General features: G+C 37.2%; 1 protein-coding gene across 1 annotated transcript in view; it reads left to right on the top strand.

The window, feature by feature from the left end:
• Positions 1-15,975, top strand: part of TrpRS (Tryptophanyl-tRNA synthetase) — a 51,548-nt gene that overhangs the window by 24,311 nt on the left and 11,262 nt on the right. The window contains exon 4 of the mRNA XM_081730098.1: positions 13,217-13,427. Coding sequence (XP_081586224.1) covers positions 13,217-13,427 — 211 coding nt within the window. The remainder of the gene's footprint in view (positions 1-13,216; positions 13,428-15,975) is intronic.

Genomic DNA, 15,975 nt, shown 5'->3' with positions numbered 1-15,975 from the left:
CAAGAAAGTTAATTTGTCAATTTGAAAGCATCATCTTTCAATGTCTTGGATAGTTCCTGTCTTTTCTCCCATTTAAATAGTTGACGTAATCGTTAAGATACTGAAGCACATGGTCTTGTTTATAACATTGAACTTGAAACTGTAGAATGCTGAATCGGCAGAGTCTCAGCTGCAAGATAATCTACTCCAGCTTGGTCGTTGACCATATGCAAAGGACGTAGTGAAGTTGAAGTAGCTGTCACCAGATGGCAGATGTTATCGGCTTGGCTGGATAGATGACGCTGGGCGTGATGGGGTGTGGCTGTGAGCTTCTTGAAGATGTATAATTATAATATATTTATATTTGCAGTATTTATGTCCGTGACGTGTGATAAGGTGAGTTTTACGTGCATCAAAAAAATTAGTGTGAACAAAAAGTGAGAGAAAAAAACGTTCAGCAACATATCATTCCTTGCGTCGGTTGGTGGGCAAATCGTGAGGTTCAAATCTGAGCGTCGATATCTCTTGATGTCCATAAATCCTCTTCTTCTTAGTGGTGTAATGCTGCATTGAGGTACGGAAAGGGGTTGTGGGGAGATAAATTTTTTTATAAAAAAAATATTAAAGGAAAAAAGGAATAGTGATTGAAGTTATCAGAAACATGTGACTCTGTATATGTGTATCTAGGATGAAGATTAAGAAAGGGTGTATATCAGAAGGGTAGAAAGTGAAAATTATAGATGTTATAATATAAAGAAATAGGAATTGTAGCGAAAATATGGCAAAGGAACACAGTCTCTAAGCCGTGGGAAAATGTAAACATGAAAATTTTCAAGATGGCTGCCATGACGCTATGACGGAGGGATGGGAGTTTTCGCAAAGGCTCTCGGTATAGTAATGGCCGATGTTTGTTTACAAACAGAAGGATAAAAGCAAAACGAATGACAAGTTATAATGGCTGTTTTTAATTTGGGGGGGGGGGGGGCACAAGAGTTCAAAAACAAGGATAATGATATTGGGAAAGTAAGATTTGATTAAGATAACTATTATTAGGCTTTTGAAAGGCGATTTCAAAGTCGTACCTAAACGTGAATCCAGTGGCGTCTCGGGGGGGGGGGTTGGTTTTACGAAATAGTGGAATTGTGGAGAAGATTTGAAAGTAAGGAAAATTAGAGTGAAATGCGGTAAGGTTATTGTCCGAAGACTTACTTCCGGTGAGAAACAGGGTTGGCAACTCAGGTAAGAATATCAAGGTATCGTAAAAAAAAAAAAAAAAAATCAGGGAAGATAAATAAAGGAAGTGTCGTTATTTGAGGACTGTGAGGGTGATTTTTATGAAAGCCTGAGAGTGATCGTAGTATTTCAGTAGAGGTGGGTAGGAGGCATCAGAAAAATTAGGAGAATAGAGAAACATAAAAAAAGAAGAAAAAGAAAGAATTAGTATTAGTATAAGTACTTCACATTCATGATCTGACCAAATGCCCAAAATATCTAAACAATTTCCTATTAAAATCTTAAATACAATTTCCTTAATATCATATTCTAAAGGGGGCCGGGGGGCTCATTATTTCCAACATAAACCTAACCCATTTCCTGATTAGGTTGGGAATTTAAGGTAACTAGAGGTTGGATTGGGTTTTATCGCCCAATACTCGATTGTGTTAGTAAAATTATGTTGGAAATAAAAATTGTGGGGGGGAAGAAGGTCTCTAAATTCATAAAAATAGGTATGTCCGGTAATGATTCTCAATTTTATATGGTCGTGCGTATATACGTTCTAATATCTTCTTCTAGATGCTGTTTCACAAAATGCGTGAATTACTCGACGTCTCAGTTTCCGTATCCGCTTTTAAGAATACACTATGTAGTTGGAAATGTACGAAGATTTTACGTTAGAATTCCTTAATTCCAGGACGGTAGAAGGTGGTACTATAATCTCTGTACCAAAACTTCCGTCATTAACTATCAATTCTTCCGGAGGAGGAGGTAAACTCAATTCTGACACTGAATGTGCATCCTCATTTCTGTTCGAAGTGGTGAACTTTTCTGGGGTCACTTCAGGTTCTTGATCTCTTTCTTCAATCCTCTCGTTACATTTATTCTCAAAACTCTTCATCTGCAGTGGCGTATCATCACCAATTTTTTTCATTAAACTTTTCATAACTCTATAGAGCAAAATTAGACTTACAATTGCAATAACGGTTTGCACAATGTCTAAAAAGTAGCTCAATTCTTGCAAAGAAAATTCCGTAGACGCACTACATTTTCTACAAAACCATATAAAATTGAAAATCCCATGTTCTCTTAGCAAATAAATAAGTAGAAGAGTGATGATGATATTCCAAATAATAATAATTCCTGGTATAAAATATTCATGCTTATAGATAGGCATCTTAATGGGCGTCTGGTCAATTATCGTAAATGCTGATATATTCATATGTCGGATTGAAGAACTCCAAACATCGTTAAGTAAAGATGAAACATTAAAAAATTCATTCCCTTTATACGTAGATCGTAATAGCATCAGATCATTAGAGACTAGCTGGCTCGGAAAAAGATGTAAAAATACAGGTTCTGTAAGATCATTGTCGAGACACGGAAAATCCGATCTGACGAAAAGATTTCTCTCCACAATTAATTTAGTATTGCATGGTATTCGAATTTTAAGGGCTCCGTATAATCTGGCTTCTTCTGGAACTCGAATGGTAGACACATTTTCTCTAGTCTTCAAAGTTAGAAATTCTGGTGGGTGTATTAAAACAAACTCATGCGATCTAATGTCTATAATCTGTGCCTCTTTCGAATCATAGCACGTATGGTCACAGTTGTGTAATATTTCCCTGACTGTACTGGCAACGAAAGCTGCGTGAGCACAATTTATTAAACGAGAACGTGTCACAGTGTGTGTAGGTATCTTACATAACTTTGATTGGCTATAATGACAAGCAAGTAGGCTTGTTCCTGTTATTGGTATAAGATCTTTTTTATCTTGAACTACCATAACTAAAGGCTGGATATCAACGGTACAAGTTTGGTTGTATACAGCAAACGGAAGTGGCTGCACATCATATAACTCAAATGAAGGCTGTATTTCAACGATCGGAATTTTCATCTGTAGATAAATGTACGTGTCGGTGATTGAACAAGTCAAAACATTAATTGAATAATACATCTCCAATAACGACTTATCTATGGCTAACTTATATCCATTTTTCAAAATGATATTCTCAAATTCAGATAAATGTGCGTGCAACACTTTATAAGGAATTATATTAGGGTTCAGCCTAGCATCTGTACACATCTGAATTGTCAGATCATATTTAAAAATTTGTAGAAACTGTACAAACTGCGTTGAAATCGAATAAAATTCTTGAATGAACGAAATGACCTCTTTATGTACTCGATTTGCAAGCTTATTAAGATGATCTCCCAGATCATGTTCTTGATCCAATATTTTTGCCGAAAAGTTTCTAATTTTTTGAAAATTATCCTGTATCTGATCTTGAAAACTTAAAAATTCTGAAGTTGTGTTTTGAATATATAAATTGTTTTTTAACAATTGTTTTTGTAAACCCAGTACAGTTTGTTCCAAATGAAATTCCTTCTTATTTATCGAATCAATAGAAGAACTGTCAGCTACGTCACAACACCAATTCAATGCTTTCCCAATGAACCCTAACAGTGCACGTGGAGATCTGGTTGATAATCGATGAAATCGTGGATTTGGAGGCTTTAAAAAATAATCGTTAATGTGGACTTTCAGATCATGTAAGTCTTTTACAGCTTCGCAGACATCTGGAGCTAGAGTGTCATTTTCGTTGCAAAGCAGAGCTTCAAAAAGAGAAGAAACCTTAACATCATGCGGAAAGGAAAATGTCAAATTAAAAGATATCGGTAATGAGTGTTGGTACAAAATAATATTTGGGAGTTTACGGAAAAATAAACCAGATGTTATTTGGAACTCGGTGTTATTAGACGACACATGTGGGAAAGAGAAAGATAGGATAATGCAGCTTAAAACAAAATAGGTTATCTGAAACACAAATTAAATATAATGAGAAATTTAAAATTTTCACATGTTCTATTGATTATTATCTCTGTTAGCCTAAGTATATATGTTCCTGTTAAATTGCGTTACTAATTTCAATGTTTCCTTCTTTTCTAGGTAAGTGGAATGCCTACTAGTTCATCTCAGTACTTCACCTAATTTTATTTTCAACAATGGAGGTAGACAAGTCATAGCAAAAACTGTTTTTGAGAGATGGTTTAATACTTCCTCTGGACCTGCACTTTAACAGAATAATGGACACAGGATTTTTTTTTTTTTTTTTGGTGGTAAAAGGTTGTACTAACATACTGCAAATTAACATAGAAATAACTCCCTGTTAGGCCAGTAATAAACTAATCTCTAGGTTAAGTACATTATATAAATTTTATGCTCTTGTAAAGGACAAAAAACTCATTTCGGGAAATATTCGTGCATCACTTTTTCGTAAATAATTTGATTTTGTTTATCGAATTGAACAAAAATTATTTTTTCGAAATAATCGAGGTACTCCTCGAGATATTCCCTTACTACGTTCAAAGCAATTCTTGCAGCCTCTAATTTCGGGTAGTTAAATACTCCTGTAGCTATATTTGGAAAGGCAATGGTCGTTATGTCATTGTCCATAGCCAACTGTAGGGATTTCTCATAACACATCTTTAGGCGCTTAGCATTTTTATCATCGGGTGCAGATACATGTATAACATAATCTACAGGTAGATTATATCCTGAGGTTAATACGGCATTACCTGGGTTCAAGTGACCAATTTTCTTGCACTCCTGCCTCATTTCACTTCCCGCCAAAGACTGTACCATCAAGTCTACACCTCCTCTTGGTTGCAACTGGGTGTTGGATGAATTTACGATCGCTTGTCCTGCCAGTGACGTAATAGACCCATAATACAAAGCCACTTTCCGGTTAATTTCCTCGTTGACGGCAAACTTCGGTTTTTCAACATCAGCCATCGATTTGGTGTCGGGTCCGGTCTCGTCCCACGACGGAATTTCGGTCATCAATTTCACATCTCGAATGAACAATGAATCCGCTTCCCCCGTGCTTTCCTCTTCCTGATACTCCATCAAAAAAGAAGTGGACTCCTCCTGCTGCTGAAAAACCTTTTCCTGGACTCCTTCACCCAATATTTGTGCATCCTGATTCTCTAACTTTTGCAAGTCCTTAGATATTCCCTTCTCAGGTGGATAATACTTCTTAAGCCGGTCTATAGAAAATGAGTCTATCTTAATCTGTCCTCTAGGTGTTCGAAACTTAACATAATAGCTGTTGTCATGTTTTTTGGACACAATTTGACCAGGTCCAAAATACTTTCCCGAGAAAGCAGCACATTGTCCTCGTTTTCTAGACAGATCAAAAATCCAAACCGCTTCACCCTGCTTGAATTCTTGTTGTATTCGCTTCTTGTCGTAAGACTTCTTGGACGTCAGATGTCGGTTGTACAAATTTTCTTGGGCTTTTTCGCGTATATACTTCATTCGTTCCAATCTGTCTTGGTTTTCTGAAAATTGACATTCCATACCCAACATGGCGGAATGCAACAACCGAGGAGAAAAGCCGTGGAGGAGTTCGAAAGGAGAATACTTCATGCTCAAATTGCACGTGACGTTATAGGCAAAGGTTACTTCTGGTAGAAGTTCAATCCAACGTGATTGGTCAGTTTTGTCTAAGGCGATCTTCAATTGCTGTTCTATATTTCTTACTGCGATTTCTACACTCCCAATAGAAAAATGCCCTTGAACGTCAGCGAAATGTATTTGAGTCCCCAGTATTTTACATAACTCCTTAAATAATTGACTGGTAAATGCAACACCTCTATCACAACAGATTTGAGTTGGTATCCCATACTTCAATATGACGTTGTCATATATGAAAGCACTAACAGAAGCTGCAGAAGCATCTGGTAGAGAACCAGTAATACAAAAACGAGTTCCTTCATCTATGACTATAATTAGAAATTTGTGGCGTAAGATATTATTACTAGGGTAGGTCCCACCAAGATCCACATAGATTCTAAAGAAAGGATGAACGCTAGGATGTGTCTGAAGACTACCGAACTGTTTTCCACTCCTCTTTTTTAGCAATTGACAAGTTACACAAGATTGGCACTTATCATACACAAATTTTTTCATATTGGGGAAATAGACAGACTTTAATAAAAGGTTGTATGTTTTCGAAAATCCACCATGGCACGCACCCAGTTTCCCACAATGCAGTTTCTCAAATACAATGTCTCGCAATTTCGATGGTACTGCTAACAAATAGACTTTACCGAATGGTGTCTTATTCACTTTGTATGCTACATTATTCTTCAAAACAAAATACGATGCCTGCCTTTCATAGGCTGGATCCTTTTCTGCTTGATCCTCCAAGTGATCAATAATTTTCTTCAGTACTGCATCTTCTCGCTGTTCTTTTGCGATATCAATGAGGTCCATGTCTTCGATTAGGAAAATTCTCGGGTCAGAGGCACTCTCTTCTTCATCTTCCTTGTCGCGACTATGCTTAACAAAGCGACTCAAACTGTCGGCTTCTATGTTGTCGGTACCTTTCACGTGGGCGATCGTAAAATCGTAACAATCAATCTCAGACATCCAGCGTGCTAATTTACCTGTCAGGTTCTTACTGTGGCGAAGAAACGTAATAGCTTTGGAGTCCGTATGAAGATAGAAATGTCGACCCACCACGAAATATCTGAAAGATCGCAGTGCATACAGCAGAGCCAAGAGTTCCAAATGGTACACTGACAAATTTTTTTCTGAAGGTCCAACTGCTCGACTGGCATATGCGATCGGTACTAGTTCAGCTTCAGGATCGTCTGAAATAGGTTGTTTTGCTACAGCTGCGAGGCCCTTCTTGCACGCATCGGTGTAGATATGTAGATCCCTCTCTGGTTTGTATGCCATCAATGTTGGGGCTTCCAAAATTGCTTTTTTCAGAGCTTCAAAAGATTCTTGTTGCTGGGTTCCCCACTTAAAATCTTGGTCTTTTCGAAGCAGAGTTTGAAGAGGATAAGCGATTTCCGAGAAATCCTTAACATACCTTCGCAAAAAGGAGCACACCCCTAAAAAACTTTTTAAATTCTTCTTCGTGCGTGGACGTTGGAAATTCTGAATCGTGGCTAACATTCGATCTGACACTTGTACTCCAAATTTTGATAAACGATGTCCCAACACTATCAAAGAATAATGTGCGATCTTTGTCTTCTCGGGAGACAATTTTAGTCCCCGTTCTCTAAGTTTTTCAAAAAGGACCTTGCACCAATGCACCATCTCGTCTACAGATGACGCGATAATGTAGAAGTCGTCCACATAATGCATAATATTTGTACTTGGAACGCCTGCTAACGTCAATTTGACCAGTCTATTAAGCGCTGCTGCAGAAGAAATGTGTCCCATAGGTAGGACACAATATTGATAACTTGACATGCCTGGTATCGAGAAGCCTGTACACTCTTTCGACTCCTCTGTAATCGGAATTTGGAAGAATCCTTTGGTCAAATCACTCGAGGTATAAAGGAGATGTCCTGCCATACGATTGATTATGTCATCCACCGACGGTGTCGCAAAGTTCGAAGGATGGGACTGCTGATTTAGACCCCTCAGATCACTTACAAATCGGAACTGATTATTACGCTTCCTAATCAGCAAGATGGGGTGGTTCCAGGGCGAGATTTTTTCCCTCAAAATCCCTTGACGAAGCATCGTGTCTAACTGCTGCTTGAGTATTCCACGAAGATGATAAGGCACTGAGTAGGGCGTCTTATTCACGGGTGTGGGATCGGATAGACGAATTTCATGAAGGTAGCCTCGTGCGAGTCCTATGTCCTCCTCAGACCAACTCCAAACATCAGGAAATTCTCGTATGAGACTGTAGAATCTTTCTTTCTCTTCTGGAGATAGCTCGGGGTTGACATCGACACGACTAGGATCACAAAGTCGCCTGGAAAGCTCCATCTTCTCCGGGGACGGTAGGCTTTCTTCTACCGACGAAAAACTCCTTTCCTCAGGCTCCTCTGGGACCTCCTCAAAATCTTCAGCATCCCCAAGGTGTGTACCTTGTCGCAGTTTGATCTCCTTAATGGTGGGATTCGTAACATACACCACGGGGCATCCTCCATTCACTATCGCACATGGAATAAAAATGTCCAGTATTTCTTCTATCCGGCGAGAGGGTGACAATAATAACTTCTTCCCCAAAATATCCCAACAACTGCGTAGCTTCACCAGAGTATGCGAGCGAGGTGGTAAAATCGTGTTTTCCAATACTCTAAAAATAGCCCGAGATCCCTGCGCAAGCCTGGATGTTAAGACTTTTGACAAATTGACTTCTAAATTCCTCGGAGGTAACGTTTTTGAAGGAGGGCGTCCGAATCGAAAAAGAGTTAAATTTTGCTTATTGTAATCTAAAACAGCCCTGTGCTTTTCCAAAAAATCGGCGCCAATCAAAGGCCCATAATCAAAATTTGGAATAACTCTGAATACATGAGTAAACCATTTTTTACCAATCCTAAATTTTAATAAAGCTATCTCAGAAACTTGTATAAACTTCCCTGTTACTCCCCGAAGTCTAGTATTAATACGGAAACGTTTAGCATTATCCGGGACCAAATTTTCCCCCAGACAACTGATCTGGCTGCCGCTGTCAATCATCAGTTCTACGACTTTCCCGTTCATTAAAGCTGACACATGAGGCAATTCGTTAAAGGACACTATAGGGACTATAACGGAACCTTGAGTAGATTCGTCCCGACCATCTACTCTGTCTGCGTGTTTAAAGAAGGCATACGACAATATCTCGCAATATGATTCGGTAATTTGCATTTGTAACAAATAATTTGGCCTCTATCCGGAGTCGAACCCTGACCTGGCGAAGAATTACTATTACTTGAGGACGCAAAATCACTGCTGGACTTTTTATTAGTATCAGCATTATTATTCTGACTTCTGTTGTTTTGATTACCGTTCCGTTTTCCTTGGTAATCCTGACCTACATTTTTCGGCTGATTAAACTGCTTTTTCCTATATTGAAAATCATCGCTTCTTTCACAATTTGTTGAAGGAGCTAAGGCTGAAATCTGCAGCGTCAACTTTGACAGTTGTTGCTGTATGTCAGTCAACGGGTCGATTACCGGTTGGTTCTGTTGAGTCTGCTGGTTTTGCAAGTATGCTGACTGTGTATTATATGGTTGAGCAGTAATCGAACTTTGAACCCTTACTTCAGCATTATTCTGAGTATTAGCATCTATGCTAGTCGGAGAAAATAAAGACGACTGCAAAACAGCAGAATTCTTTTTCAAGAATTTCTCTAATTCCTTACGCTTCAATAACAATTTAGTCCTTTCCTCGATAATTAGGTCGTTCAGAAGGTCACTGACCGTGTTGTACTCCTTTCGTACTACAACTTTAAAGTAATCGGGTAAAAGTCCTTCCACAATAAATTGTAATTGTTTCTTTTCATTGGCAGTCGGGTCTGCGCGTAAAATCAAATCCTGCTTCGCATAAACGTACTCTAGAACGGATTCTGATTCATTCTGATCACGGGCTCGCATCTGAGCTTCAGATAATTGTGGCACCAAATTGTCCTTAAAAGCGTTTATAAAAGCTTGCTTGAACTGGTCGTAAGTCATTTGGGCAAATTCTGGCTTTCTTTCTATGCCAGCAAACCAGTTTTCAGCGGGGCCACGGAGTAGGCTCCCCAGCACCAATTTTCGTCTCATAGCATCCCATGAATTAATGCTAGCGATGGTCTCATAGCGTCTGATGTACGTGTTTACATCGTCACCCAACCGGGCATAAAAAGGCTCCGGTTTCACAATCGTGCCGTGCATGGACGGAGGTGGATCGTTTCCTCCTGTAGCCATACTGCTAGAACTAGAACCACGAACAGTTACGTCTAAAGAATCAGGAGAAATATCCGAAAATGATTCCGAAAATTCTAGCTTCTTTTTAAGTTGCTCTAAATAATTACGTGTAAATTTAATCGATTTAGGAGACGAACAGGCCGCGGGATCGAAATAGACAGTATCACTTAAGTTAAAAATATCCTCTAAAGGTATCAAAAATTCGTCCGCTAGTCTTCGCAACATATAACACAAGTAATAAAACTATTGGGCACAAGTCAAGACCTTAAATATGCTATACCTACACTAAAAACTAAATACAACACATAAAACATACACAAGAGGTATTGGGGCTCCACCACTCTCCGAAAAGGAGAGAAAAAGAAAGGTAATTATAGAATAGCATAAGAAAGATTGCTCAAAAAATAAAAAACAAAAGAGAACAAAACTAGTTTCATAGAGGGTTGGTGGCGGGGAAGTTGGAGGTGATTCTAAAAAGCCTAAAAAATGAAGAGAAAACAGTTTAGAAGTTTGAAAGACAACTAGCATTGATCACCTTCTTACGCTGATGCGAGAAAAAAGATCAGCATCTCCATCATCTTACGCTTGTGCATTCGGTAGGAATGCTTTCGTCGTCGTTTTGAAGAAAGAAAGGAAACTATTATCGTTAACTTGGGAAATATAGCTCACTGGTAGAATTGAGAGGTAACTGAGAAGACGACGAGCGTTTTAGTTTATAGGGCATGTGGGTAGAAATAAATAAAAACAAATATTTAAAAAAAAAAAGAGAGTCGAGAGTTTGTTTAGGAAGAAAGAAAAGGAAGGTTGTTTGGGCGTTTAGGACCTTGGATGTGTATTCCGTACCTCCGTTCCTGGTCGTCGACTGGTGGTCTCCATGTCTCGGCTTCTGTGTCGAATTGGCGAGGAACTTGGTATAGGTCTCTCCTGTCGTTGCTCACACTCGCTCCTCGTGAACTTTACCGCTCCTCGTGTACTTCACCGCTTCTCGAGTGCTACTCCCCTCTTCCGGGTCCTGGGACGTTTTTATATGAAACAAAGTAGGAAGATGGCCGACGAAATTACGGAAAAACATCCAAAGTACGCACGTGTAGGATTCAGGAAAGTGCAAGGTAAATGGAATTCTCGACTTATTTAATAATTTGTCAACAGTTACAGAACGCTTTGGTTACATCAGATTACATAAGTTACATAAATTTACCAAGAATGAAGAATGAGGAATCGTCTACTAAAGAGAATTTTGAAATGTTTGCTGACTGTCTTATTATTCCAAGTTGTGTCTGTCTCTCATCATCCACAGAAAATAAAGAAAGAAAAAAAATAAAAAATAATATCGTTTTTAAATCTTGATTTGTTTATATACTGAATATTAAAAATATTAGGGAAATCCAATATCTCTACAGTAGTAACTGTGTCCATCCATATGAAGTGATGCAATGAGGGTTGCTTGACCTTTTTTATTTTATTTATTTTTTTCATTTTATTTTGTATACTATTACCATGTATATTTGCAGCACAGAACTGGTTTATAGAAATTTTAATCCCAGCCCATTTGTAGGTGGCGTCCGTTTTTATTGATCAACGTGTGCTAATTAGTGACTTTGCTAACAATAGCTTAGACTTGTATATTTGGATTGTTCTTAGGATTGGATTATTTAGAAACAGCTTCTTCAATACTTCTTTATATTTTGTCTCTTAACGTGAAAAGCGTAAATTGAACCCTAGTAAATGACAATTACTTCCGAGGTTTATTGTCGAAAGTTAACAAATTCCACCTTTTAGAGGTGAAGTTTATAATGAAGGGTTGAAATATCGAAGTTAATTTTTAAATTTTAATTGAATATGGTATTATACTCACTATAGCTAAAGTAACTACTGGCTATACAGTTCGTACAGTTTTTATGATTGTTTAAAACCGGGCTGGGGTTAATTTTGAAAAAGAAAAAAAATCTGTGCTGCTAATATATGTGGTAATAGCATATAAAAAGTTAAAAATAGTCAAGCAAGCTATTTTTTTTTTAATTGGATCTCTTCATATGGATTGATCCAATTGTATGTGGAAGTAGGGAAGGCTGTATCATGTGTAGGAAAAAAGTTTCTAATAATAATTTGGTAAAAGGCAGACATGCTTGTCACGTATGGATGAGCGAACGGTATTGGGAGAGAAACGACACGATTGTATCACGTAGATCATTTGCCGCTGTATATCATCGCCTGGATGAGTATTGACAGAAGACACACACATCTAAGGAACCTCAATAATAAAATAATTAAGAAATAGGAACATATGAATAAAATAATAAACTTTTCAGAAGAAGAAAAACGGACTAATTTTCTCTCAAATATTGAAGATGTTTGTACTTTGTCTTTAAGTGAGGGTGAAAAATTTTAATAAATGTTTCTCACGTTCTTTAAGTAATAATAATCGTTGTGCTACATTATTTGCAGACAGTTGCTGGTTCTTCGATGGAGGTATCAACTATTATTATTATTTATGAAAGTATGAAATTATGACCGTATTGTGTGTTTAAAACTAAAATCAACAATAGAAAAAACCTTTCTAAACAATAATACCAGTTAAAAACCAATTTTTTTTACTCCATTATGGCTGCTGCTACTGTAAGTTATACCAAGTCAATGTTTACGGGCCTTAAATGAAAATTTAATGGTATTATGTGGAGATTACTAACTTGGATGATTGTTGTATAATTTAATAATCTTATTATCACACAATTTATTTAGATTAACCTGATGATATTTCTAGCAGCAGCCATAATGACTTAAAATTGATTGAAAATCCAACTTTAGTGAAAAGTTAAATTTAATTCAATTCAGTTTTAGCCTAAATATTCAAAAACCATATCCTTCAACTCTCCCTAAAACATTCAGCAAATTGCAGGACATTACATGATGCAACAAAAAAACATACACAATTTTGATTTGTCCAGTAACGTGGTTTGTTCGTTGCGTTCCATGTGTAAAATGAAAATGAAATGAAATCTTTATAAGTTTTACGTCCCAGGGTTATGCCGGTTAGGCTAAAGGAGACGGTGATGATGAGAAATGAATGAAATGGTGGAATAAAGAAAGTGGGAGGAAACGGGAGAATCCCGAGAAACCCGCGCACACGGTGTTTGTCCATCACAAAGTTCACTTGGCACGAGCTGGGATCGGACCAGGACCTCATGTACTAGAGAGGTGAACGCTCTACCACTGAGCCACCGCGGCCTCCACGTTGCATTTGTAGTAAATATATAAAGTTTGTATATTTTGTATGTTCTGTTTCTAGTAATAATGGTCGTAATTTATTCATTTGCAGGCGATGCCCACAATTCTACCAAAATATGGTTCGAATACAGAAGTGTGTGACATTTAACCAAGTGAAGGGCATCTTTGGGTTTGGCGACAGCGATGTTATTGGAAAGATCAGTTTTCCAGCCATTCAGGCTGCGCCGTCGTTTTCATCCTCGTTTCCATTTATTTTCAATAAAGCCAATGTCCCGTGTCTTATCCCTTGTGCAATTGATCAGGTAAGTGTAGTAGTTGTTGGTTGTAGGGCATTTCTCTTGAAAGATTAAAATTCCATCATTTAGACGTGAAAGTGGTGAGAAGCAATCAAATAAAAAATTACTGTAATTATAGTTTTTAGTCTGACACAAGCAGATTACTGCTTTTTCTCCAAGATATGCGCGTAGGAAAACTAACTAAAAGGAGGAGTACAATGAACTAAATGAAAATAAAGATTTATAAACGAACAAAATACAAACTACAAATATATAAAATATATAGAGGTAACCTAATTCTGTATAATCTACCGTAAACTGCTATAAAATGTATTGGGAACCGATTCTAGTGTACTATTACGAAATTATATCCGGCTTTCTAATATTCCTATATTTCCTATTTTTCCTATATATTTGCGCCTCTTCCTATAAACGCCTATGTTTCCTATATTTTAATGAAACCTATATTTTTGTGGCATTGCTACTTCCACTTGTGAAAATAACATAAGGAAATAAAGTGTGGGTGGTTGAAGGGCCTTTTGTCTCCACAGTAGGGTGGTTGAATGGAGACTCTTGTGTGTTTCATCCTTTCCTGCTTATTGCGTAAAGATAATTACATCAAACAATATTCAGTTAACGCAAAAAGAGTTCGTACACCTACAAAACAGAACAAAAAATAAACTAGTTTCGTCATATTCATTAAAAAGTTCTATGGAGTAGTGATTTTAAAGACTTATAAATACATACTATACTTACCACATACTTACTAAGTAAAGACTATACTTACAAACACTGTTTTTCTGATGCAGATCCGTTTTCCTTCTGGTCGTTGCTTAGTACTAGTGAACTACGTACAAAAACACAAAGAAACTCGTATAAAATTTTGCAATTCTCATTTTGCAAGTAAAATATATGGTCATATAACATTTTAAAACACATTTTTCTGACCAGAACAAAAAGAACTAACGGCTGAGGAAGATATAAGATTTGCTGTCTTTTCTCAATGTCTGATGAAGAGGACGTTACGTCCTTGAAACTGTAACAAGAATCGTATAGTTATTAAATAATTCATTTTGTTCTGGTCAGAAAAATGTGTTTTAAAATGTTATTGTGATTATCCAGAACCATGGAGTTTATTTATTATGGTCATATAACTGGTGTAATTTCCATGATTTTTTTTATTTATTTATTTTATTATTTCTACGTATTGGATAATTGAAATGTTCCTTCCAATACGTAGAAATATTGTTATATGAGTTTCTTTGTTTCTTGTTCTTTCAAAATGTTCCAGGAAATAATTAAGATGTTCCTTTTTCATAGCTTCACGAAACCTTCTATATTTTTTCGTCGTGATTTCCTATATTTTTTTCATTAGCATTGGAAAGCCTGTGATGTAAAATTAGCTGAAGTCGTTCAAAGTTAGTTAACAGAAGAGCATGTATGAGAGGGTATGCCGTTTTGTTTGTGAGTGTACAAGTAGTGCCTGTCTGTTTTTAGACATTTTTCTAGTTATGAATTTGACAAGTGGAGAACACATTTGGTCCAAGCTTTGGGGTGGATGAGGTGGGGATGTCCAATATTAAAGGCACTACGTCTAAGTAGTATTGGATAGATATTATTCTGCACCCGAAAAACGATAAATAATTGTAAAATACTTCCACCTATATTTCTAGAAAAAAATGATAGAACTAAATTGTTTTAATAAGAGAAACAATATAGATGAAGTCACTTGTGGATCCAGTGGGGGAGCGATCCCCCCCCCAGAAGAGGAAACTTTCTTGTTTTATATATATAAATAAAACCCATCTCAATGTTTGGAGCTCTTAAAAGTAGCTGTAAGTAGCAGTAATACAACCCCCCACCAGAAATCCGTCCTGGATCCGCCCCTGGATGAAGTGTAAGATCAAATTTTTCATACTAAATCAATCATTTCCCTGTTAAACAATTCAGTATAGTTTTATTGAGAGAGCGTACAAATGTATTTTGAGTTAGGATTTTTTTTTGGGGGGGGGGGGTCAGACCCGGTAGACCCTCCCATGGGTGCGCTCCTGACGTGATATTCCCATACAAATCTGGAGCACAATGTTGTCCATCATTTACAGTCTGATAATTAAAAAATCAGACTGATTTTATTGAAGTAGAAACAAGACAATTGAGTGGTATCTGTTTTTTATTCAAGATATGTTCCTCTTGAATCGATACAGCGAGTAGCACGATAGAGCAACGACTGGAACGACCTCTGCATATCCCGAAGAGTTGATGCTGCAGTCCATTGGGTATCTAGAACATCGTCAGAGAGTCACCCTTCAATTTTGAAAAAAAGAAAAGTCACAGGGAGATAAATCGGATGAATAGGAAGGGTGGTTGAGCACTTTTTTTCTGGGTCTAAAATTCCTGTTCAACTTCTGCCATATAAGCAGGTGCTTTGTCTTGAAATAGAAACCAACTTCTAGGTGTTGAGTACTCAGGCCGCACGCGTCAAATCCTTTTTCATGAATGTTCTGAAACACTCATAAAAATTTGTAATGATGGTCTCAGAGAGAAATTCATTATGAATAATTTCCTATCCTAAAAA

The sequence above is a fragment of the Thermobia domestica genome, chromosome 11 (genome assembly GCF_964235325.1).
Source record: "Thermobia domestica chromosome 11, izTheDome1.hap1.1, whole genome shotgun sequence".
Classification (NCBI taxonomy): domain Eukaryota; kingdom Metazoa; phylum Arthropoda; class Insecta; order Zygentoma; family Lepismatidae; genus Thermobia; species Thermobia domestica.
The sequence above is the reverse complement of the archived record's forward strand: the minus strand, read 5'-3'. Positions and strand labels throughout refer to the sequence as shown.